The sequence below is a fragment of the Hylobates moloch genome, unplaced genomic scaffold (genome assembly GCF_009828535.3).
Source record: "Hylobates moloch isolate HMO894 unplaced genomic scaffold, HMol_V3 SCAFFOLD_16, whole genome shotgun sequence".
NCBI classification, from domain to species: Eukaryota; Metazoa; Chordata; class Mammalia; order Primates; family Hylobatidae; genus Hylobates; species Hylobates moloch.
This window is the reverse complement of record NW_026652291.1, coordinates 45,440,599-45,467,872: the sequence shown is the minus strand read 5'-3', so window position 1 is coordinate 45,467,872 and position 27,274 is coordinate 45,440,599. Positions and strand designations below refer to the sequence as shown.

At 35.5% G+C, this 27,274-nt stretch overlaps 1 protein-coding gene and 1 long non-coding RNA gene across 4 annotated transcripts in view; one reads left to right on the top strand and one right to left on the bottom strand.

Annotated features, from left to right (window-relative positions):
* Positions 1 to 27,274, top strand: part of LRRC9 (leucine rich repeat containing 9) — a 147,941-nt gene that overhangs the window by 83,460 nt on the left and 37,207 nt on the right. For both annotated transcript variants that reach the window (XM_032135105.2, XM_058429537.1), the window contains exons 21-28: positions 1,313 to 1,490; positions 4,066 to 4,286; positions 5,737 to 5,859; positions 14,094 to 14,224; positions 15,800 to 15,908; positions 16,553 to 16,692; positions 20,447 to 20,583; positions 25,919 to 26,136. In XM_032135105.2, coding sequence (XP_031990996.1) covers positions 1,313 to 1,490; positions 4,066 to 4,286; positions 5,737 to 5,859; positions 14,094 to 14,224; positions 15,800 to 15,908; positions 16,553 to 16,692; positions 20,447 to 20,583; positions 25,919 to 26,136 — 1,257 coding nt within the window. The remainder of the gene's footprint in view (positions 1 to 1,312; positions 1,491 to 4,065; positions 4,287 to 5,736; positions 5,860 to 14,093; positions 14,225 to 15,799; positions 15,909 to 16,552; positions 16,693 to 20,446; positions 20,584 to 25,918; positions 26,137 to 27,274) is intronic.
* LOC116456352 (uncharacterized) overlaps positions 10,001 to 27,274 on the bottom strand; it is a 79,688-nt gene continuing 62,414 nt past the window's right edge. Inside the window, exon 6 of one of the 2 annotated variants that reach the window (XR_009210279.1) lies at positions 10,001 to 10,026. This is a non-coding gene — a long non-coding RNA (uncharacterized LOC116456352). The remainder of the gene's footprint in view (positions 10,027 to 27,274) is intronic. The other variant, XR_009210281.1, reaches the window with a different exon arrangement.

Here is a 27,274-nt window from a genome sequence, read left to right as displayed (position 1 = left end):
TCATTAAAGTTATCATTAACTTTAGTGTTGTACATTAGGGTCTCTAGAAAGTATTCGTCTTGCATAACTGAAACTTTGTACCTCTTGACCAATATCTGCCCATTTCCCATTGCCCCCAGCCCCTGGCAACCACTATTCTACTCTCTCCTATGAGTTTGACTATTTTAGAGTTCATATATAATTGAGATTATGCAGTTTTTAATTTACAATGTATGCTTATATCAAGTTATAAATCTTTAATATATGCAATTTTAAATTGTCAATTACACTTCAACAGAGTTGGAAAAAATAAAAATAAGAAAGACATTGTTATTATTAGTAAAAAGTAATACATTTGTCATGTTCCAAAAAATAAAAAACAGGGAGGTCAAGTCATGAGTGGCTATGTCAGATGGGCTGGGCCTTGACTGCGTTCGCCACAGAATTGGAAATTTAAGATAAAGGTGCACTAAAACTGAAGGACAAATTTAAAGGGCCATTCTAATTCCGTATTCTGATAACATGTCAGAATAGGTAAGATTCTGATAACATATCAGAATAGGAAAGCAAACTTTAAAGGCTCAGAGCCAGAGATCAAGCCAAAATTCGGACAGCAAGAGTCAGGTATCCTGACAAGGGAGTAGGGGAGCTGGTCAGAATTCAGCCAAGCATAAGAGAAAAGGTTATTGAACACTTGCAGCTTCTTGCTACATTAGGTGTCCTTACACCTCTTGCCAAACATAGAAACTGGGCTAAGTGAAGCTGCTCCTTGAAAATGGGAGACATTACTGGCATTACTTTTATTACAAGATATATATAGATATTGAGCTGCAAATGAAGGCCCAGTGACAGCCTTGGCTGACCCACAGGCAGTTTCGGAGTTAGTGGAGTTAGAATGGCCCTTTACATTTGTCCTAAGTTGGGCTGAGATGGTCAGGCCTTTATAGGCCTCCATCACTGGCTGAGGGCCAACCTGGGAAGGAGCGTGACCTTGGCAGCCGTCTACAGCGAGCGAGGCAGTCCCTGCAGGGACTGACAGCTGAAGACTCTCTGCCAGAAGCACTCCCAGCAGCTGGGACAAGTCCATTACTGCAATGGGACTCTAGCACATCGCAGTGTCCTTAATACCATATAAATCCTTCTTGGAGTTATAATCTCATCAAATTTTACTTTTCTGTAAACCAACAGCTTCACAATATCTTTAGTTCCTGAAGGAATTCTTTTGATATCTACTTATCACATTTGAATTATTTCATTAGCTTTTTAAAATGTTATTAACATTGACTGAACTTATAAGATTTAGAAATACCATATAATGTAAATTATTCTACAGATAACTGCCTTAAATTTAGATGGACAACATCTTTTTGAAATCACAAATTTAGAAAAATTGGAAAATTTGAAATGGGCATCATTCAGCAATAATAATCTCACTAAAATGGAGGGTCTGGAATCCTGTATTAACTTGGAAGAGCTCACATTAGATGGAAACTTCATCTCAAAGATAGAAGGTAAGGTACTTAAGAACTTTGAAGTCTCAAAATATGGATGTCTAAACAACCAAGCAAAAAATAACCCTGGGAACAGAGTTTCTGAAGAGGAAGATCTCTAGGAAAGTTCCAAGTTTTGTGGCGGAGTATTCTAAATACCTGTGTGAGGGAATGCAATTATTAGTTAGCTAGATTGGACCATTCTACAATGTATATATATTTCAAAACATCATGTTGTACAAGATAAATAGATACAATATTATGTCAAATTTAACAATAAAAGTTAAATAAAAAATCAAAACAAGTTCATATCTATTAGTGGAATTTGTGACTATTTTACTTTGTATAATGAGCCAAGCAAGCTTTCACCTCCTGTGCCTTCTCGCTCCTCTCCTCTGTGCTAGTTTATAATCTGTTACTAAACACTAGCATAACCAACTAGTTAGTCATTAATGTCTATAAAGTTGAATAAACAAATAAATGAGGTATGCTTTTGAAAAAGATAAAGCAGACTAGTTCTGTTTTGAAAATATAAAATTGAGGTTATATTTGGAAATTTGAATACTTTAACAAAATATGAAAATTATACTCACTAACGGTTGAAAATAAAATATACTATATGTAACATTTTCCATGGATCCACATACAAGTCCAATTAAGCAGCTTTAGTAATATCTTAATAATAATGATACCAATATAATATATTTTATTTGACTGTTTAAAGTTCAGTATTAAAACATATTTTTCTGAACCAGAGAAAATAAAAAAGACTTTTCCTCCCTTTCCCCTTCCAAGCTTCTTAGATTCTTCACTTCATTTGGATTTATGCTTATCTACAGCTAAAAATCATGAGTTTAGAGAACATGTCCCAGAATATATACTACTAAGTCAAGTGTTTTCTGACTCCTCCCCAGCTTTATTTTATTCTTACCTTCATTAGAAAAAAATTGAAAGAAGCTTTCCATGACTTGCTACCAACTTTCTTGTATTCTCCCTCTCTGTCTACTCAAAAGAGTAACTAACTCCTAGAAATTAAAAAATATGTCCACAAGTGTGCACTATTTGATTGAAAAGAAAAATATGTATATGTGTGTATACACACACACACTTATCTGAATAAAGAATATTTCTGTGTGTGCATTTTGGTAACATGGTTGTGTTTGTCAAGGAGGGAAGGTAAGAATTAGAAATCATGGCTGGGAAAGAGAATTTACATTTTATTCATTTTTGAATTGGATTATTTTTATCATGTGTATATACTACATTTTTCATTAAATAGAAGATTTGATTTCAAAAAATTATATATATAAAAGCAAGTACTAAATATATTTAAGAAAGCATACATAACATTTGTGACATATTTCATTTTAATGGCTGTTAACAATATGTTTCTAAAACTTTCTTGATCATGAGAATCACTTAGGACACTTATTGAAGATACAGATTCACAGGCCTCTCTTCTGTAGATTTCAGTAGAGTAAACCCAGGGGTAGCTCAGGCACCTGTGTCTTGAACTATCACCAGTCTCCCACTCCCATACAACTGGATATTAGTTTTGCTTTGCACATACAATTAAAAACCCTATTTCCTTTTCATTTCCTTCCATAAACCTATTAAATAGAAGAATCTTCCAATCTATACTTTTCTTACACCTATATTGTGGAGAAGATAGCTACCCCTCCAAACTTTAACAGGAATTTCTCCTTTTTCTTCAGACATGGGTAGGTTCCATATCCATTTAATGATTTTTGCTTCAATGGCTTTGATGCTATCTTGCCCTGGATTGATTCACCTTCAACATTGTACAGTCCCACAATAGGAACTGATGTGAAAGAGGAGCACAGATAATTATTTGATACTTTCCAAACATTATTCCATTTAATTTCATAACTCCTTGGAAGTAAATTTCAGTATGCCCATTTCATGGATGAGGAAATTAAGGCTCAGAGGTTACATAATTTATGTATCGCCACAAACCTAGTAGTGATATATTTGAAGCCAACTAGGATTCCAAAGTTCTTGTCTTTCAACTGCACCGTCCTGGCTATACTTATAAAGTGCTTGCAGTACATAATGTATGCAAGAGTTAGACTGGTCCCATTTTCCAAACTTCCATCTTAGAGTACTTTTAGGCATAAGAAAGTAAAAGTAGGCTAAATCATTCATTTTAATACAAATGATGCACTTTCCAGAATGTGGTTCCTTACCCTTAATATTTAAAAATGAGGGCTGGTGATTATTTTGAGCTTTGTGTAGAGCTTTTTGTTTTCAAAATGGTGAAAATCTTAATTAATTACATCATTTTAAGGTTATTTGAAAGAGAAATTCAATATTTTCATGTAATGCCTTTCCTTAACTCATAAGAAGAAATCTACTTAGAAATCCAAAATTTGAATTTAATGTTTGAGATGGGGCTTATACACAAGATTATATTCTTCCAAAACAAAGGCTTAAAGCAATGATGGTTAGTATTACAGAATCTTTAAAGCCATTTGAACCTAGCTATCTGATTACAATAAAATAACCAGCCACTTATTTTTTAAATTAAACCTTTAGTGTTATCTGAATCTTTTCTTGAATTTGCTTATTTTTCTAGGTATTTCCAAGATGACTAAATTAACTCGCCTCAGCATAAATAATAATCTTCTCACTGGTTGGGAACAGCATACCTTTGATAACATGCTTCACCTTCACTCCCTTTCTCTTGAGAACAACAGAATCACTTCATTGAGTGGTTTACAAAAATCTTTTACTCTTGTTGAGTTATACATAAGCAATAACTACATTGCTGTCAATCAGGAGATGTACAATTTAAAGGTAATCATCTGGGGTAGTAATTTTTTTGTTTTTTACAATATGTATTGTTTCTTTATATTATGAAAGTAATGCATGTTTATTGCACAGAATTTGGAAAATAGAAAGAAAATAAAGATAAGAATAACAAGTTTATTAAAATGTATTTGCATTCAATTTTGTATACATACAAAAATATATCTGTGTATACATAATGTCCCCATTTGCTATCCTTCTGGGGTAACTTTTTTTTAATACTCAAGTATGATAAACCAAACCTATTCTTTAGCATTTTCCTGTTCTCAGTACAATTCTTGATGATCTTTCACTGTTCTCTTACCAGTGGTTCAAACTTGATCACCTTTGCTCAGATTTACTTTCTTTAATTCCCCCAAAGAAACCACTAATTTAAGGCTATTGTGTAATAGGATTTACTAAAGGTTTGAACAAAACAGAGGGTTTCTATAGCACAGAACAGGAATTTGCTTCAAATGTCAAGTGTGACTTCATTGTTTCTAAAGTTCAGTGGCCATTATCTAACACTATGGGTCTTACACTGGCCTGTCCTTTTGCTGATTCAATATTACTAGGACTTTATCTCCTACCAAAAACTTGTGTCCATTTCCTGTCTTTTCTTAGTTCAGACTTCTCCCCATTCTGTTCCCCCAATATAATTACTACTTCTATAGCTAGGCAGGCAACCTAATCAACAACACCAGTAACACAATAAGCCATTTCACATTATGATACACAGTAGTTTTACTCCCTCTTGTCTTCACCTCTCCCTTCCATACCTACCAAGACCCTTCCTTCACAACAGAGACATATCAAAGTGTCTTGTCTAATAAAACAGCACATTTCCCTTAGGATGAATTCTACTACCCTCTCAGAAAGTAGAACCACTTCAGTTTCATCGCTTTTCAAATAGCAGTGTCTTTTTATTCCTGTTATATCTATATAGACACATATATCCATTTATTAAGCCATTATTCCATAAACAAAGTATATTTGTCTTAAACATAGCAAAGTTCCCTCTAAGCCCTTACCATTAATAGATAATACATTTGGCACTAGTATCCTAAAAGGGATTCTGATTATATAACACAGACCATTGAAATATTGCACAAAATTATACCTAGTGGTCTGAAAGGGTAACCCTTGCACTTAAAAGTGCACTGAGGCTGGGCATGGTGGCTTATGTCTATAATTTCAGCACTTTGGGAGGCCATGGTGGGAGGATCACTTGAGCCTAGGAGTTTGAGGTTGCAATGAGCTATGATCAGACCACTGCACTCCAACCTGAGCAACAGCGCAAAACCATGTCTTTAAAAAAAAAAACCAAAAAGTGTACTTAAAAGCACTGAAATCCCATGGAATGATAGATAATTCTAATATTAAAATTTGAGGATGGCTAACCTCTTACTAGAGTGCTTTAAATATACATATAGATAAATATATGTATTTTATTACCTAGGGTTTATGCAACTTGGTCATTCTAGACATGTGTGGAAACATTATTATATGGAATCAAGAAAACTACCGGTTGTTTGTAATATTTCATCTTCCAGAACTGAAAGCTTTGGATGGGATACCAATTGTAAGTTGTTTTATGACTCACAACATTTGGTCTCAGCTGCATAGTCACATATTCATATGACATACTCATTTTGAACATTGCTTTATCACTAGCGTGATAGCCAAATTTACTATACTTATTAAATCTAGATCTCCAAAGCTTATTTTAGATCTGGGTTTTTAAATTTTGTCATCTGGTCCATTCTTAATTGTCAGAATTGTGGTCGAAGGGGAGGGCTGTGCTGCTTACAGTAGAACCCACTGAATTCAGTGCCTAAAAGGTAAAGAACACAATTTTAAGGGACAGGATAGAAAAATTATGCACTGGAGATTTACCATCCTCTTAAGCCTAAAAGCAGCTTTCTATTTTCAGTGAAAATATAGTTGCTAATATTAATAATTAAGAAAAATATATTTGAACCAACATGTGGTATGTCAACATTACTAAGTAAAGCTATAAAGAAAAATACACATAGACCCTAGGACTGAATGTGAAAGCAACATTTGGATACTGGATTCTATAACAAGAAAATTCATAGGGCTTCTGTTTTCCACATAACAAGGTAAATGCATGACAAATGTGTAAAGAGTAAAAGGTTTCTGGTGTAATGTTGCCTAGCTCCTATCAGAAAAGAAAACACATCAAATTTTCTAGAAAATTGAAAGACAGTTTATGATCATTTAGTATTCTGAGGTACTCCGAGAAGATTACTAATCCTAGCCCTTCTGTTTTCTGGCCCATCCTCAGAATGGGTCACTAAAACTTTCTCACTCCAACACATAACAAATTCTCTAGAACCTTGTATACTGGGCTTTATTTATTTGTCAGCTTTCACTGAAGAATGTTTTTTAAGATAGTCCTATGAGACCAGTACTGCATTTACTCTAAAGATGTTGTTGAGGATCTTATCTGTCCTATCTCTCTGTGCCCCCATTTGAAGGGCCACATGAGAAAGCACTTATAGAAATAAATGTAGAAAAAACACTTACCCCTAAGGAAAAGTTATGTTCTGCTCACTGACAATGAGTGTATTAGTCTGAACTCATGCTACTAATAAAGACATACCCAAGACTGGGCAATTTATAAAGGAAAGAGGTTTAATGGACTTACAGTTCCACATGGCTGAGGAGGCCTCACAATCATAGTGGAAGACAAAGGAAGAGCAAAGTCATGTCTTACATGGCAGCAGGCAAGAGAGCATGTGCAAGGGAACTCCCCTTTATAAAACCATCAGATCTCATGTGACTCATTCACTATTGCAAGAACAGCATAAGAAAAACCCACCCCCATGATTCAATTACCTCCCACTGGGTCCCTCCCATGACATGTGGGGATTATTAGAATTCAAGGTGAGATTTGGGTGGGAACACAGAGCCAAACCATGTCATTCCAACCCTGGCCCCTCCCAAATCTCATGTCCTCACATTTCAAAACCAATCATGCCTTCCCAATGGTCCCCCAACTCATTTCAGCATTAGTTCAAAATTCCACAGTCCAAAGTGTGAGCTGAGACAAGTCAAGCCCTTCTGCCTATGAGCCTGTAAAATCAAAAGCAAGTTAGTTACTTCCTAGAGACAATGGGGGTATAGGCATCGGGTAAATACACCCATTCCAAATGGGAGAAATTGGCCAAAACAAAGTGGCTACAGGCCCCACGCAAGTCCAAAATCCAGTGAGGCAGCCAAGTCTTAAGCTCTGAAATGATCTCCTTTGACTCCATGTCTCACATCCAGGTCATGCTAATGCAAGAGGTGGGCTCCCACAGCCTTAGGCAGCTCCGCTCCTGTGGCTTTGCTGGATACAGCCTCCCTCCTGGCTGCTTTCACAGGCTGGCATTGAGTGCCTGTGGCTTTTCCAGGTGCCTGATGCAAGCTGTGGGTGGATCTACAATTCTGGGGTCTGAAAGACAGTGGTCCTCCCCTCACAGCTCCAATAGGCAGTGCCCCAGTGGGGACTCTGTGTGGGGGCTCCAACCCCACATTTCTTTTTGGCACTTCCCTAGCAGAGGGCAGCAGGCTTCTACCTGGACATCTAGGTGTTTCCATACACCCTCTGAAATCTAGGCGGAGGTTCCCAAACCTCAATTCTTGACTTCTGTGTACCCACAGGACCAACACCATGTCAAAGCTGCCAAGGCTTAGGGCTTGCACTCTCTGAAGCCACGGCTTGAGCTATACATTGGCCCCTTTTAGCCATGACTGGAGTGACTGGGACACAGGGTACCAAGTCCCTAGGCTGCATACAGTAGGGGGGCCCTGGACTGCTCCAGGAAACCATTTTTTCCTCCTAGGCCTCCAGGCCTGTGATGGGAGTGGCTGCTGTGAAGTTCTCTGACATGCCCTGGAGACGTTTTCCCCGTTCTCTTGGAGATTTGCATTTGGCACCTCGTTACTTACGCAAATTTCTGCATCCAGCTTGAATTTCTCCCCAGAAAATGGGTTTTTCTTTTCTACTGCATCATCATGCTGCAAATTTTTCAGACTTTTATGCTTTGCTTCCTCTTGAACACTTTGCCACTTAGAAATTTTTCACCAGATACCCTAAATCATCTCTCTCAAGTTCAAAGTTTCACAGATCTCTAGGGCAGGGGAAAATGCCACCAATCTCTTTGCATAGCAAGAGTGACCCTTACTCCAGTTCCCAACAAGTTCCTTATCTCCATCTGAGACCACCTCAGCCTGGACCTTATTGTCCATATCACCATCAGCATTTTGGTCAAAGCCATTCAACAAGTCTCTGGGAAGTTACAAACTTTCCCATTTTTCCTATCTTCTTCTAAGCCCTCCAAACTGTTCCAACCTCTACCTGTTACCCAGTTCCAAAGTCACTTCCACATTTTTGGGTATCTTTACATCAGCACATTACTCTACCAGTACCAATTTACTGTATTAGTCTGTTCTCATGCTGCCAATAAAGACACACCTGAGACTGTGTAATTTATAAAGGAAAGAAGTTTAATGGACTCACAGTTCCACATGGCTGGGGAGGCCTCACAATCATGGCAGATGAAGGAAGAGCAAAGGCAGGTCTTACATGGTGGCAGACAAGACAGCATGTGCAGGGGAACTCCCCTTTATAAAACCATCAGATCTCATGAGACTTATTCACTATCACCAGAACAGCACAGGAAAAACCCACCACCATGATTCACTTACCTCCCACTGGGTCCCTCCCACAACACAAGTGGATTATTACAATTCAAGATGAGACTTTGGTGGGGACACAGAGCCAATCCATATCAATGAGTATTATTTAATTATATTCCTTTTCACTTTACCTAAAAGCTCAGGACCAAATTTATGATTCAATAATATAAACCCTATAGGATCTTAAAGTCTTTTTGTCACTAATCCTAGTGAGCTTGATTTTCACTATGTATGATTTGCATTTTACTATTTGATTATATGTGTTTCCTGTAAGCTGCCACAAATTATTTGTGGAATGAGGCAGAATATAAATGTATGAATTAATAATTGGACATGAAGACTAGACTGAAGAATTTAGATTTTAAATGCAAGGTAATGGGAATGCATTGGATTTGAAGGGCAAGGGAAAGGAAGAGTAAAAGATGTCTACAAGGTTTGAGTCTATGCCAATAAAAGACACCATAACAGAATATGAATATAGGAAGAAAACCAATTTGGGGGTGTAAGATGATTAGAATTAGACATTAGTTTTATATGACAGAAGATCATCTGACTGGAGATGTCAAGCAGGCAGCTGAATCACAGGATTAAATATACATATGAAAATTTACTTTACATATGTTTGGACTTGGAAGTAATTTGAAGAGAGTTAACAGTTAAGACAAAAAGCATATGCAATATCATCTACGGAAAGAGAGTAGAGAAAGTAAAGAAATCTAAGTGAGGCTCTAGTACTTTCATTTATTAAACATATGCAGAAAAAGAAGTCATGAAAAGTGGGTGCAGAGGTAGGTAGTACAGTAATATATAATGCTAGAGTATCTGAGATATAAATAAACTTTGGAAATGGCATAGTTCAAATCCTTTATTTTATGTATGAACACAAGGAACTCTAGAGAAGTTACATGACTTCTTCCAAGTTACGTGACTCTTTAATGGTAAATCATGGGCACCTGAGCCTCATTCGCTGTCCAACACTCTCTAGACATATAATTACATTGTCTTCTTTGGAGTGGGAGTAGAAACCAAGTGAGGGCATAGTCTAGGAAGAACGAAAGAACAATCTGGGTAGTTGTGTTTTCATTTTATCTTTTGTTCCTACATTTATTTGTAAAAGATTATTTTTTGCATTAAGGATACATATTCTCAATTTAGATATGAAGTTTTAACAGATTAGAAAAAAAGAAGGGAGTTTGAGTAAAAGTAGATCAAACAACTTACCAGTTTAATTTAGATCAAGTTCAAACCATTTGTCTGAAATAGATTGTCAAACAATAGCCATTGGGCCAAATGTGACCTGCCACTTATTTTTGTAAATAAAATTTTATTGGAACACATCCATGCCCGTTTGTTTATATATAGTCTGTGACTGCTTTCACACTGCAGTGGCAAAATTAGATAGCATCAGAGAAGCTATTGTTCCCAAAGGCTAAAATATTGACTGAGTCTTTACAAGAAAACTGTAGAAAACATTTGCCAACCCCTGATTTAGGAGGACATTAATCATATGTTGCTTGTATAATTATGAAAAACACAAAACCAATGGTATTTCTAAGGCTTAATATGTTTTTAAAACTTATTTTGAGATTTTATTATTGAGGATTCAACAAGAGAATCAGAGCTAGTAAGATAGATATACATATAGAGATATCTATGTCTATATATAGAAATATGGATATCAAGGAATATTTAATAATTGAGGGGACTGCCTAAACAAGTCTGACATCCATAGGACAGGCCATCAGGAAGGGAAGATTATGGACAGGCTGGAACTCACAGGCATAGATGAAAGCTGCTGTCCATGAGTGGATTTTCTTCAGGAAAATTCTTTCTTTCAGGAACCTTACCTCTGCTTTTAAAGCCTTGCAATTGTTTGAATCAGGCCCATCCAGATTATTCAAGATTATCTCCTTATTGAAAGTCAACTTGCTAGGAGCTTTAATTATGTCTACAAAATTCTTTCACAGCAATACCTACATCATTGGCTAAAATAACTGGGGACTCTAGCTTCAAATAATTTGCAGCTCTGTTGTTGGTGCATACACATTTAGGACTGTTATGTCCTCTTGGTGGACTGACTGTTTTATCAGTAGGTAATGTCCTCTCTGACTCTGGTAATTTCCTTTGCTTCAAAGTTTACTTTATCTGAGATTAATGAAGCCACTTCTGCTTTCTCTTGATTAATGTTTAGGATATCTTTTTCCATTCTTTTACTTTCAACCTGCATATATTATTACATTCAAAGTGAGTTTCTTGTTGACAACATACAGTTGGATCACGTTCTTTTACCTTTCAGCTAATTTTTATCTTTTAATTGTTGAACAAAGACCATTTATATTTAATATAGTTAACTGACCTGTTAGGGCTTACTTCAGCCATTTTGTTTTCTTGTTTTATATTTGTTTCCTTTGTTTATCTTTCTTCTGTTTTCTTTTTTGTGCCTTCCTGTGAGCTTCTTGAACACATTTTGAAATTCTATTTTTATTTATCCATAGTGTTTTTTAGTGTATCTCTTCATATAGTTTTTTTTAGTGGTTGTTCTAACTATTACAATGCATATACATAACTTACCATAGTCTGTTAGTGTTGACATTTTACCAGTTTGAGTAAAGTGTAGAAATGTTACTTTCCTTCCAGTCTATTTCTTCTCTCCTGTTTATATTTCACTTAAATATTTTCACCATACATATTGAGAGCCAATGAGACAATATTATAGTTTTTTACATCAACTAATGAAAGATAATTTAGAAAAATCAAGAAAAGAAGGGAAGTTTATTAATACTCTTTCCATTGTGCTTTCCTCTTCCCTGGCATTCCAAGATTCCTTTTTTTTTTTTTTCTTTCTATTTCAATAACTTTCTTTAGTCATTTCTTAGGGTAGTTCTACTGGTAGCAGTTTGCTTAGTTTTCCTTCCTCTGAGAATGCCTTGCTTTCTCTTGTTATTTCTGAATGATATTTTCTCTGGATATAGAATTCTGGGTTGATGTTTCTCTTTCACCACTTGAAAATGTTGTGCCACATCCCCTGGTTTCCATGGTTCCCAATTAGAAATCTGCTGTCACTTACATTGTTTTTCCCTTATAGGTAAGATTTAATTCCTCTGTCACTGTTTTCATGCCTTTTTTCTCTGTCATTAGTTTTTAGAAATTTGATTCTGATTATTATTATGTGTCCTTGCATGGATTTGGGTTTTTTTCCTGTCTGAGGTTTGCTTAGCTTCTTACTTAGCTTCTTGGTTTATGTCTTTTGCCAAATTTGGAAGATTTTTGGTTATAATTTCTTCAAATACTTTTTCAGCCCCATATTATTTCTCTTCTTTTTCTATGAATCCAATGATACTAATATTAAATCTTTTTTATAGTTCCAAAGTACAGGATATGTCCATCTTGGTAAAGTGAGGCTCATTTATTTATGGGTCTATTTTCTCTCTTTTGTTCATACTGGGTAATGTCTATTGTTCTGTCTTCAAGTTCAGTTATTCTTTTCTCTTTTCTTTCCACTCTGCTATTGAGTCCCTATCCATTGCATTTATTTGTTTATAGTATTTTTCAATTCTAAAATTTTCATTTCATTCTTCATATCTTCTATTGCTTTGCTATCACTTATTTCTTTGCTAAGGGTTTCTGGTTTTTTTCACTTGTTTCAAGTATGTTCATAATTGCTTGTTGAGCATTTTTCCTTTGACTGCTTTGAAATGCCTATCAGACAATTAAAAATATTTGTGTCATTTCAAAGTTGGCATCTGTTGATTGTCTTTTCACATTCAAGCTGAGATGTTCTTGGTTCTTGGCATGACATATTTTTTATTTTATTCTGGACATTTGGGGTATTATGTGGGTCTTATTTAAATCTATTTTAGCAAGCCTCCCTTGGCACTATACCAGTAAGAAGATGAGAAACCACTTTGTTGCTGTCAGGTGGGAGATAGAAGTTCAAATTCCTCCATGTGGCCTCTGTTGACAACCTGGAGGTGTGCTCTTCATTAACTGCTAGGCTAGAGTTGGAGTTCATGCTCCCCACCAGGCCTCCATTGATTTACTCTGGCTGGGAGGGAAGGAACTCCTTGTTACTATTTCCCAGAACCCTTCACTGATTCATCCTGGCTAGGAGAGACAGGAATACCTAATTGATGCTCCACAGATAACTCATTATTACTGGGTGGAAGTGGGAATCCAAACTCCCCATGTTATCTACAATAACACTTGCATGTAGGGAGTGGGGATATGTGTTACTGCTAAGGGGGGATGAAAATCAAGGTTCCTACTCAGCCAGTGGATGATGAAGAAGTGCCTTGTTACAGATAAGCACTAGTGAAGGTCTAAGCAGCCCATTCTGCTTTTACTTGTGGGCATGAAGTTGGGGCCACAGTTTATTCTGTAGGGTTTAGCAGGAGTAGGCTTGTTATTGTCTAAAGTTTTCTGCTGTGCTGGGCTTCCCCTTTCCTGATCCTTTGATTAGAGAGAGCAGGCTTTTTGTGGACTTTGTCTTGTTATTTCCTTACTGTCATTTCTGGGTTTCTAGCTTCTCTAGCACCCAGTAGAGATTATGAGGCAAAAAGAAAATCCAGGGTGTCATTCCTCAGGTCCTGAGGTACCTACCTCGTCTGCCCTCTTCTCCACATCTTTCAGTATTCTTATGTTTGGTTTTAATTTTTTTAATTAAAAAAAAATTTTAGAGACAGGGTCTCACTCTGTCACCCAGACTGGAATCCAGTGGCATGATCATAGCTCACTGCAGCCTCTGAACTGTGCTCAAGACATCCTCTGGCCTCAGCCTCCCACATAGCTACAACTACAGGCATGCTACTGTGCTTGACTAATTCTTTTTTGTTTTTTGTAGAGACAGGGTCTCACTTTGTTGCCCAGCCTCGTCTCGAACTCCTGGACTCGAGCAATCCTCCCACCTTGGCCTCCCAGTGTGCTGGGATTATAGGTGTTAGCCACCTTGCCCTGCCTATGTTTGTTTTATATATAATGCACAGGATTTAGCTCTACTTAGTAGGAGGAATCTGGAAAAATGAGTCCACTGAATTTTTACCTGAAACCAGAGAACTATGTAATTTAGTCATCTGTAGGACAGGACATCGTTTTCTAAATATCTTCATATAGGAACCACCAGAGACTGAGAGTGCAAAAGATTTGTTTGGTGGTAGACTTACTTCTGACATGATTGCAGAACGACGAGGACATTCCAACTTCATGCAAATGCAAGAATTAAATTGGACTTCATCATCCATTAGGTACAATCATTTTATTATATGCCTTTTTACATTATAATTACATTATGTAATTATTATTTTCTGAAGCTTATGCATTTATACATCTTATCTAAATATAATCAATAATTCATAAAATTATCTACTCTACTGAAAAGATTCATGCTAAGTAATGAGCATTTTTTGAGATGGGGTCTCAAAAAATGGCTCACTGCAGCTTCAACCTTGCAGGCTCAATCGATCCTCCTACTATAGGCATGCGCCACCAAGCATGGCTAATTTTCTTTGTATTTTTTGTGGAGACAGCATTTATGCCATGTTGCCAGGCTGGTCTCCAATCATGGGCTCAAGTGGTTCACCTGCCTCAGTCTCCCAAAGTGCTGGGATTTCAGGTGTGAGCCACTGTGCCCAGCCTAAAATTAAAAGTTCCTTTGTATGGCATAAAAGACTCTTTATTATCTGTCCATTATTATCTCTTGTAGTCCTTTTCTTTACTGCCCATGACACTTCACACTTCAGAAATTCTGAAATATTCTAGTTACTGAATCTCAACCATAAGATGTTCTTTCATGTTTGTTTCTGCCTTTGTTTTTCCTGTTGTACTGCCTGGAACTCTTTTCTGCTAATTTGCTCAGCAAATACCTATAAATCCTCCGAATATCATCTCAAGATCTTTCTCCTCCATGCCGTCATCCTTGACTTTTTAAAATAGATTTTATTTCCCTGAAATGCCATTACATTGGTATGATAGAGATGCTAACTCTATCATAGCAATTCTCCTCTTTATTTTCATTTTTCTGGCTCCCACTTCTTGGGAGCTGAAACATTTCTTTCATCTTTCTTGTAGCCTTTCCAAACACATTCACTGCACTTAGGAAATACCAATGAAAATATGTTGAATGAATGAATGACTTATTAATGGGTAAAAGTATGTCATAATTGTAACTTCAAGTTTAGGATTTATTTAGAGAACTGGTTAGGGAAAGGGATGTAGTTTTATGCTCTTCTCTGTCATGGCTCAAATGAAGATATAGCTATAGACTGGGAATCAAGCATTCTGTTTAATTACCAAAATGTTCACACAGGGAGGAATGCCATAAAAGTTTCCAGAAGATTCCACAGAAACTCTATTTTCAAAGACCTTACCTGCTTTTCCTTTCCTTTCCCATCTCTAACCACTTCCTGGTATTTCAGAAATCACCTACTTCATATATATCATCTGAAGTTTATAACCTGAAAAGCTTATGATTTACAATATCAACTTCACTATGATTTCATGAACATATATGTGAATTTATAAAGAAAGTGGAAATGTCTCTTTTACAAGTTTCTTCTATAATAGTGCTATGTTTATATGGTAATAGATGTGTGTTTTTGAAAGCAACCAAATTCTATGTCACTTTCTTGCATATGTACCCAACAAAAATGTATATTCAGCTGATCATTTAACCAATTCATTTTACATTAAAGTAATTATTTTTATACTTGTCAGGTGAGACTTTTTAAATGTCTTGGTGGCTGTATGCGAAGAAACTCACCTTTTCCTATATTTTCCTGTCCTATTAAAATAATAACTGCATTTACTTTGTCTAAATTCAGAACAGTGGATTTGATTCCAGTCGACCAATTTAGAAATGTGTGTAGTGTGAATCTACAGAACAATAATCTTACCTCATTCAGTGGCTTAATCTATCTACCTAATGTGAAGGTGAGTCATTCACAAATTTTTCTTTCTTTCAAGGTTTCCAATGCAAGTTATTCTTTACTTTGGATTAAATGGTATTTCCATGTTATTAAAGTAGATAAATTATTCCTAAATTTTCTTTGGGGTTTTTTTGTTTGTTTTTTACTAAGCAAGATAAAACTATTACCTTCCAAAGTTATTTTGATTTGACCTCAGTTTTATGTGATTGTCACATATTTAGTAAATTTCCCTCTGTAGTCAGAGATGGGATTGAAGGCAGATATGGAAAGAAGCTTCAAGGTTCTTTAAATGGCCTTATTGCCTCCTTTATTATTTACTTGACTCAGCCACTTACTAAGGCCTTTTAAACACAGGTAAATAGCTGTCTCTTCGGCTAAAAATTATTTCATCCTTGTCAGGTTTGGAGAAATCAGCAGAACAGATTGAGAAAGTTGAGGAGCTTTCTAGGGTCTCCATGTGAAGTACTGTAATTTCCCAGAATGTCAGACTAAAAACACATTCAAAACTAAATCTAGATTATTTAGGATATAAACATTTGTTGTTTTAGCACTAATATATTATTAAATTATGTGGTATATTCCAAGTTTTATCCATACAATTTTTAATAATTTCTAGGATTTCTGATTAATAAGATATTCTTCCTGTAGGTCTTATGCCTCGACTATAATCATATTGAATCAATCATGCCCAGACTAAAGCCTCAGACTCACTTAACCAATAGACAACTACTGTACCAGAAAGTGCCTTCAAGTGGCTATGGACAGCAAGGAATTTCAAAAACAAACAGGTAGTATTCTTTATTTTTATGATTATAACTAATTTAGGCTGGGAATTTTAAAAGCAGTTAATCACATTAATGATAGAAGTAACACATTCCAGTACATAACATTTAGCTTATTGTAATACCTATTTTATTTAATAGCTACATGCCAAAAATAAACTTCATAATAAAAAGGTACTCAAAATATTTCTCTCACTGTTTATTCCCTGCCTTCTCCATTTCAAACCTATATTGTGAATAAAGGGAAAAAAACAAAAAACAAACAAAAGGCCTTGTACTGCATGTTTGATGATGTTGGGTTTCTTTTTTAAAAATTGAGGTACAATTCATATACCATAAAACTCACCCTGTGTGTACAATTTAGCAATTTTTAGTTTATTCATCATAAACATTTTTATCAATTCACAAAGGAACCCTATACATAGTAGCATGGACATGAGTTTTTTCTTGGCATTTGTTTTGCTTTTATTTCTAAATCATTTATCTGGTCACTTAATGACTCAACACCAATGGAATAGATACTTTATGCAAAAAATGAGGACAAACCTTCTACCTCCTTACACATTTTTGATAGAACATATATATAATCATATATAATACATGTCATATATATGATATATATATTTTATAATGTGTATCTCCAAATCAGAATACTTTCACTCCAGTTTTCCCAATAAAGAACATTCCTTGTGCTTTTTATTACCTCTATCAAAGTATAATTTTCTTGCAACAAAATTCACCAATTTAAGTGTAAAGTTTAATGAATTTTGACAAATGTATTCAATCATAAAACCTCTACCGGTCAGGACGTCGAGACCATCCTGGCTAACACGGTGAAACCCCGTCTCTACTAAAAATACAAAAAATTAGCCAGGCGAGGTGGTGAGCGCCTGTAGTCCCAGCTACGCAGGAGGCTGAGGCAGGAAAATAGCGTGAACCCCGGGGGGCGGAGCCTGCAGTGTGCCGAGGTTGGGCCACCGCACTCCAGCCTGCGTGAAAGAGCGAGACTCCTTCTGGAAAAAAAAAAAAAAACCTCTACCACAATCAAAATACAAAATATTCCCATTCCAAAAAGTTCCATTGTAATCCCTCCCCCGACACCCTGGCACCTCGCAACAACCACTAATCTGCTCTCTCGCTATAATTTTGCCTTTTTCCAGAATTTCATATAATTGGAATTATGTAGTAAGTAGTTTTTGTGTCTGGCTCCTTTTACTTAGCATAATGCTTTTGAGAGTCATTCATTTTGTTCCAAGTGTCAGTAATTTATTTCATTTTACTGCCGAATAGTATTCTATTATATGTATTATATGACAAGTTATTTATGCATTTATCATTGATGAACATTTTGGTTGTTCCTAATTTTAGGCTATTATGATTAAAGCTACTATGAACATTTCATTTATATACATACTTTTTTGGATCCTATTCATATTTGAATTTTCAAATAGTTTTATTGAAGTGGCAGTTTATGTATCATGTTTATTTATATTAAGTGTATAATTCAATAATTTTACTAAATTTATAGGGTTGTATAATCATGACTGCAATATAATTTTATTAACATTTTCTATCTCACCAAAAAGATCCTTCATGTCCATTTACAGTCAACTTCCTTTCCCACCTCTAGTCCCAAACAACCTCTAATCTGTTTTCTAGAATTGTAATTTTCTAGACATTGCATATAAATGGAACTATAAAATAGATGGTCTTTTGCCTCTGGCTACTTACACTCAGCCTGTATTATTAACAAAAAAAAATCAGTTAATGTTCAAGGTTCATTCACATTATGGCATGTGTTAGTAGTTCACTCCTTTTTATTGCTGAATATATTGGCCATTTCACTGTACGGATATGACTGTATGGATATGACTGTATGAATATGACTGTATGGATATGTTACATAATGTTTATTCATCAGTTGATGGAAATTTGGATTGTTTCTATTTTTTGGCTGGTTTGAATAACACTGCTTTAAACATTTGTGTACAAGTATTTGTGTGCACTCATATTTTCAATATGTTTATTTTGGGTAGATACCTATGAGTGGAATGGTTGGGTCATATAGTAACTTAACATTTAGCTATTTAAGAAACCGCCAAACTGTTTTCCAAAATGGTTGCAACATTTTTCATTATCACCAGTAGCATATGAAGATTCTAATTCCTGCACATCTTTGCCAATGTTTGTTATTGCCTAACTTTTATAGTATAGCCATTCTAATACATTTGAAGTGGTATCTCATTGTGGTTTTAATTAGCATTTTCCTAATGATGAATAGTGTTGAGCAGTTTTTCATATGCTTATTAATCCTTCATATATCTTCTTTGGTAAAATCTCTATTCGAATCTAAAACCTAAAAAACCTAATTGTTTAATTAGGTTGCCTGGCTTTTCATTATTAAGTGTCTTTATACTTGGGGTAAGCCCTTTATTAAATAAATGATTTACAGATATTGTCTCTCAATCTGTGGCTTCTCTTTTCATTTTCTTAAATGATGTCTTTGAAGAAATTTTAATTTTGATAAAGTCTAATTTATGAACTTTTCTCTTACAGATTGCAATTTAGGTGTTAAATGTAATAATTCTTTGCCTAACCTAAAGTCACAAAGATGTTCTCTTGTTTTCTTTAAAAAGTTTTATGTTTTCACTCTTACATCGAGTCCTGTGGTCTATTTTGAGTTAATGTTTGTGTATGTTGTGAGGTAGGAGTGAAGTCTAAATCTATTTTTGTATGTGGATATTCAGTTGAGCACCATTTCTTTAGAACACTCTCCTTTCCTCTATTGAATTGTTTTGGCACCTTTGCTAAAAATCAGTTAAGCATAAATGTAAGAGTTTATTTCTGTACTCAGTTGTTCCATTGATCTGTATGTCTGTGCTTTCGTGCCAGTACTAGACTGGTTTGATTACTGTGGTTTTATAAAAAATTTTAAAATCAGTGATTTAAGCTCTCCAACTTTGTTCTTTTAAAAGATTGTTTTGAATATTCTAGATTCTTTGCGTTTCTTTATAAATTTTAGGATAAGATGGTTATTCACAGTGAGTGGGGGGGATGTCTTCTGGGCTTTTGATAGAGATTGTATTAAATGAATCTATTGATCAATTTGGGAGAATTGCCATTTTAGTAATATGGAATCTTCTAATCCATACACATGGAATATTTCTCTATTTATTTAGATCTTTGTTAATGTCTCTCAGTAATGTTTTGTAGTTCTCTGTGTACAGATTTTCCACTTTTTATTAAATTTATGCTGAAGTATTTTATTCATTTTAATACTTTGTGAAAAGAATTTTTGCTTAATTTCATTTTCAGATTTTTTTTTTGCTAGTAGGTAGAAAATTCAGTTGATTTTTGTACATTAATCTTTTATCCTGTGACCTTGCTAAACTCTTTTATTTCTTCAAGTAGCTTTTTGGTGGATCTTTTAGGATTTTCTAAATACAGGATCATGTCATCTGAAAATAAAGACAGTTTTATTTATTCCTTTCCAATCTGGATGCATTTTTTTTTTTTGCCTGATTGCATTTTCTATTGCTTTTCATTGTAATACCTTATTTACTTCTTTATTCTAGACCATTCTTTTTAAAGAATAAGTATTATTATATAAAATATAAACAGACTATTATAGCTTAATTCTGATATATTAATAAATTTATATTTTCTTAACTTCAGTTTATAGTAAACACATACTGAACTTTTTATAATATAGCTGGTTTGAAGTTAAGTTTATGGCCTCAAATTAACCTATGTGTTTCAGAGATATAATGAGCAGTGAAAATTTGCCTCCAATAATGCACAGTTTAGAAGTTCTTCATCTGGGCTACAATGGAATTTGTAATTTGATCCAGCTACAACTTAACAGACTAAGAAATTTAAAATTCCTCTTTCTACAGGGTGAGTAGAAATACTGTTATTGTATGTCTTTATTTTTAAAAACTGATTTTATCATCATTCTGTTTTGATAAGCAAATATAAGCATCAGTATTTACTCAAACAGATTCATGGACAAAAATATTTTAGTAATCACAAATGGATTTTTCTTGGTTACTTACATATTTTTAGAAAACATTTTTAAAGGTCAATGCAGTATTCTGAGAATATATATAGTATTACATCATAATTTACTTGTATATCGTATTCAACTTAAAAAACAATAAAAAAAAAAACAGTGGATAATTCACAAGTATTTATTAAACCCAGAACTGTGGTAAGTACTATGAAAGATATGGAAGTGGCCGGGCGCGGTGGCTCACGCTTGTAATCCCAGCACTTTGGGAGGCCGAGGCGGGCGGATCACGAGGTCAGGAGATCGAGACCACGGTGAAACCCCGTCTCTACTAAAAATACAAAAAAATTAGCCGGGCATGGTGGCGGGCGCTTGTAGTCCCAGCTACTCGGGAGGCTGAGGCAGGAGAATGGCGTGAACCCGGGAGGCGGAGCTTGCAGTGAGCCGAGATCGCGCCACTGCACTCCAGCCTGAGTGACAGAGCGAGACTCCGTCTCAAAAAAAAAAAAAAAGAAAGAAAGATATGGAAGTACTATGTTATTATAATTATGTATCATTGAAATCCTTGATCTAAGTAGCTTAAGATCTATCTGTGGAGATGTACTGAGACAAAGACGAATTAAGTTCAGACTATGTATTACTAACTTAAGTGCAACAGAAGTTCAGAGAAAAGAGAAATTAAAAGATTAGCTTGTCGACATGTATAGAACTCTTTAAAGGAGTGATAGAATCTAGATTGAAGGTGAGCATTACTGAGTGCTTTGCAAGAAGGGGGAGGAGGAAAAGAGTGACAGGACATGACTGTGGTGTCTATGGGCCAACACTTGAAAAGGGAACAACTTGATGAGAACAAAGAATATGCACTTTTCTAAGAGAGTTATAAATCCTGTAAACATGATCATTTGATAAATAATCCTCATTTCAATATATGAGATCATTTTATTTAGTTTTTATTTAAATAAGCCTCATTACTTTACAGTAATTTTTTTATTATACTCCAAGTTCTGGGATATATGTGCAGAATGTGCAGGTTTGTTACATAGGTATACATGTGCCATGGTGGTTTGCTGCACCAAACAACCCATCATCTACATTACATATTCCTCCTAAAGCTTTCCCTTCCCTTGTCCCCCTACTCCCTGACAGGCTCCAGTGTATGATGTTCCCCTCCCTGTGTCCATGTGTTGTCATTGATCAACTCCCATTTATGAGTGAGAACATGCAGTGTTTGGTTTTCTATTCCTGTGTTAGTTTGCTGAGAATGATGGTTTCCAGCTTCATCCATGTCCCTACAAAGGACATGAACTCATTCTTTTTTATGGCTGCATAGTATTTCATGGTGTATATGTGCCACATTTTCTTTATCCAGTCTAAGATCGATGGGCATTTGGGTTGGTTCCAAGTCTTTGCTATTGTGAATAGTGCTGCAGTAAACATATGTGTGCATGTGTCTTTATAGTAGAATGATTTATAATCCTTTGGGTATACACCCAGTAACAGGGTTGCTGGGTCAAACAGTATTTCTGGTTCTAGATCCTTGAGGAATTGTCACACTGTCTTCCACAATGTTTGAACTAATTTACACTCCTAGCAACAATTAGTAATTTTTTAATTTTGTGGAACAGTGAAAAATTTAGGTTGAAAATATACAGCCAGGACCAAAGTAGGGAAAGCCAAGCAGAGAAATCTGTACAGGATGTAGTCAACAATAGGTAGGAGCTTGAAACTTTTAGAAAAGTAGCATGAGAAAAACACAGGGCTTGGGACATTAGTCTAACAATAATTTTTAATGGCATAGGAGAAAGGCAGGTATATCCATCAGTGGGACATGTGGGGAGACATTGAGGTAGTTGATCTGAGTATAGTAACTTCTCAAAGACAGGTTTTCCAGACCATATTTTTAAAAATTTGAATGCATCTATCAAAAGCACTTGTGATTTGGATCAAGAACCTGGAGACTTGGCCTTAAAAAGAAGAAATTCAGCACAATGACAGATCTTTTTTAAAAAAAAATTATTTTAGATTCAAGGGGTACATGTGTATGTTTGTTAACATGGTATTATGTACTGGTGGGAATTGGGCTGCTAGTGTACCCATTGCCTGAATAGTGAATACAGTATCCAATAGGTAATTTTTCAACCCTCACCCCCCTTCCATTCTCCCCCTTTTCGCAGTGTACTTATTGTTGGAGTGTACTTACTGTGTACGTATTGCTTAGCTCCCACGTGTAGGTAAGAACATGCAGTATTTGATTTTCTGTTTCTGAGTTAGTTCACTGAGGATAATGGCCTCCAGCTCCATCCAGGCTGCTGTAGAGGGCATGATTTCATTCTTTTTTATGGCTGTGACAGATTGGTTTTTGTTTTTGTGTTTTTTCGGTTTGTTTTTTGTTTTTATTTTTTATTTTATTATTTATTATTTTTTGAGAAAGGGTCTCTATCACCCAGGCTGGAGTGCATTGACACAATCATAGCTCACCGCAGCCTCAACCTCTGGAGCCCAAGTGATCCTCCCACCTCAGCCTCCTGAGTAGCTGGGACTATAGGCTTGTGCCACCATGCCTGGCTAATTTTTCAATTTTTCTTTTTTCTTTTCTTTTCTTCTTTTTTTTTTTTTTTTTTTTTTTGTAGATACAGGGTCTCAATTTGTTGCCCAGGCTGGTCTCAAACTCCTGGCCTTAAGAGATCCTTTCACCTCAGCCTCCCAAAATGGTGGGATTACAGGCGTGAGCCACCACTCCCTGCCCAGATATTTTAAAAGATACACTGACATACAAAAAAGCAGTCAACCTAACCCTGGAAGGTCTATTTCAATCTAATAATGTAAGGGAGGAGTGCGTTCTGATGCCATGGCTAGCATGGCAAATTAGAGTAGGGCAGCCTTATTCAGGAAGTGAGGCAGTTTACTCTGACAATAACAGCTGCCATTTATGGAGTCACTGGGCAAGGTGTTTGTCTACATAGATTGTCATATTTAATCTTCACAGCAACTCTACATGGTAAGGATTGTTACATATATTTTACAAAAAAAAAAAAAAGAAAGTGACATTCAGTGTGGTTTAATAATTTGCCAAGTTTGCACCAGTGTGTGTTATGGTACAAAGTCAAACCTAGATCTATCTACCTCCAAAGCACAAGCAGTTTCTATCCAGCTTGAATGACATAATAAGGGCATAGACTAGAGTGCTGGCAGTGGGAGTCGTAAGAGGTGAGTCCAAAAGGCAGTTTAAAAGGAATAAATATTAGGACTTAGTGGCTAAATAGATGTAAAATAAAGAGAAAAACTGTCCCAGATGTTTTTATAATTTCATTGGGAGATTGGGCAAGAGGAGGTACTAAAGCTAGTCATTGGGAAATGTTGCTCATTTGGGAGTAGAGAAAGATCAGTTTGTGTTGTAACAATTTTGATGCATTAAAAATAGAAACTTTTTCTAGCAATAGTGCTGGACCACAAGTCAGGACTAGAGATACATTATTTTAGAATGATCAAAATGGAAGTGACAGGTGAAGTCATAAATGTATGTGCTTACTTAGAAAGTAAGCACACAGAAAGATGAATGAAAGGCTGAAAAGAGCTTTGAAGACATTCTACCCCTTTCTGTATATCCTTGTCAGCATTTATTATTGCCTGTCTTTTGGATAAAAGCCATTTTAACTGGGGTGAGATGATATCTCATTTGTATTTCCCTTATGATTAGTAATGCTGAGCATTTTTCCATATACCTGTTGACCATTTGTATTTCTTCTTTTGAGAAATGTCTATGCAGACCTTTTTCCTGTTGAGTTGTTTGGGCTCCTTATATATTCTGGTTATTAATCCCTTGTCAGATGGGTAGTTTACAAATACTTTCTCCCATTCTGTAAGCTATCTCTTCACTTCGTTTATTGTTTCCCTTGCTGTTCAGGAGCTTTTTAGCTTGATGCAATCCCATTTGTCCATTTTTGCTTGGTTGCCTGTGCTTTTGAGGTATTACACAAGAAATCTTTGCCAAGTCCATTTTGATTTGATTTTTGTATATGATGAGAGATAGGGGTCAAGTTTCATTTCTTCTGCATATGGATATCCAGTTTTCCACCCACCATTTATTGAAGAGACTGTCTTTTACCCAGTGTGTGTTCTTAGCACCTTTGTTAAAAATGAGTTGACCATAAATGTGTGGATTTATTTCTGGGTTCTCTATTCTGTTCCCTTGGTCTATGTGTCTGTCTTTATGCCAGTTCTTAAGAGGACACTAGCCATATTAAATTAACACTCATCCCAATGACCTCATTTTAACCTTAATTATCTTTTTAAAGACGCTGTCTACAAATACAGTCACATTTTGAGGTACTGGAGGTTAGGATTTTCACATATGAATTGGAGGGGGACACAACTCAGCACATAATAATCAAGGAGAATGAATATTGACTTAAACGTTGTATGGCATATTAGAAAGATAATTGAGCTTAAAATGTAAAAGGTCTAAGTTAGGCCTGATATTGCCATTTTTATGTCTTTGAGAAAGCCACTTAATTTCTCTGACCCTCAATTTTCTGATTAGAAAAAAGAGATAAAATATTTCCCCTGTAGTATTTTGAGACTCTAATAGAAAATACTGTACATATAAAAGCATTTTGTAAATTGAAGAGTCTTCATATAAGTTATCATTAATATTTATATAGCTATTGATAGCTACAACAGAGAGAAATCATAGGTTATAAATAAGATTTAGAGTTTTGAAGAATTAAATGAACCCTGATGTGTTTAATATGACTGCAGTGCAAAAATATGAGAAACAACAGCATAATTAATGTGTATTCTTCTAACATAATACAACAAATTAGTCTATTTTAAGAAATAATTAAATATACTATTGTAATATCTATTAGAGTACTAATATACTCAGGAAGCATATCTTTTGCAGCAGTTTTCTATATCTACTTTTGTCAATACCAACTATTTAACACTTAATTACCAAATAGACATATTAGATCAGTTCAGTACATTGTGTACATCACATCCTGATCTTTCAAATTCACAAATGAGAAATTTTAGCAAATATTATTTTATGATGATGCTACCTTCCTGTAAATTACATTTCAATTTCTCTTTGGAAATAAGTTTCTTGAATCCTTTACTTCTTTTGACAAATCATCTGATTAAAAAATATTTAAATGTAACTAGATATCCTTTACTTCAGGAAGTTTGGGCTCACTTGATATATCATGACTTATCTCTTTTTAGGTAATGAAATCAGCCAACTTGAAGGGCTTGACAACTTAGTAGTCCTTCAGGAATTGGTAGTGGACCATAACCGCATCCGATCATTTAATGACAGTGCTTTTGCCACACCAAGTTCTTTATTGGCACTTCACTTGGAGGAAAACAGACTACGAGAACTGGGCAAATTACAATCTTTGGTAAAACTAGAGAAACTCTTCCTAGGATATAATAAAATCCAGGTAATATTATTTTTTTTATTATGGGATTTACAAGCTTTAGTTTCTCTGAGTTCTGAACATAAAGCTTCCAAATACACCAATGAAAATGTTGCTAGTATGTTATTTATCACTTATATACCATCTATATTTCAAGTCATAGAAATAGTCTGTGATGCAGAAATATCCACCCTACTTCTAGACTTAAGAACTGGACAAAGCAACATGCACAAGCTCATTAACAAAGATTAGTTCTACATGTTCTAAGGCTCTTCTCATCAGTCCTCTCTGAGAGTTCTCATTTGTTCCTTGACTGCTCTTGGTCCAGGTTGTTTCTGAATCTCGATTCTGGACTTCCTTTGGCCCCTTAAACTTGTCATATGTACTTGTTCTACCCAGCATTTGAACCAACTCCTGATAATGGACTTTGACTTGGCTTTAATATTATATCTCTCCCCACTCAAGGCTTCCTTAGATAGGATCCTGGCTTAGTTTTACCTGCTCAGAATTTAACCTGTTACTTTTAGGTCACTGCCCCAGCTGAACTGCTCAGACTCTCTCCTGAGATAACATACAGATAAGAGTTGAAGACATAACCTTATACAGCCCTCACATTTCTCTTAGCATTTCTGCGGTGGTCTGTTAGCTCTCCTTTTACCAACTTTTCTACTTCTGTCAGTACCTCTAAGATAGCCTCAAAAACAGACTGAACTCTGGACTACCCGCCAAGGGCAGAGACCAAGTCTATCTTGTCCACATTTCTATCAGTATATAGCATAGTACCCGGTACATAATAGATACTCCATAAATGTTTGTTTGTGGCTCTACTTGCTATAGAGTTCAGGAAGCCTTTTCTGGGGGAGATTTTTTAAAAGCCCTGGACAAGGTTAGAAGGAAATCATGAGCCATGCCCCTTTCTACAAAGCAATTAGGGAATGCACATACAGATAAAAATAGTATACAACTAATTTATACAGATTCAAACATTCATCTGAGAAAAGCCTGCCAAAACTGGGGATGATTCTTCCTAAGATTTATCCAGAAGAAATCTAAATTAGGAAAATTGCCCTTGTATGGAGATCTTTCCAGTGATAGCAACTGAGCTACAAAAAAGACTGTCAAATCAGACTTAACACTCATCAGAGATCTTACCTGGTATCAA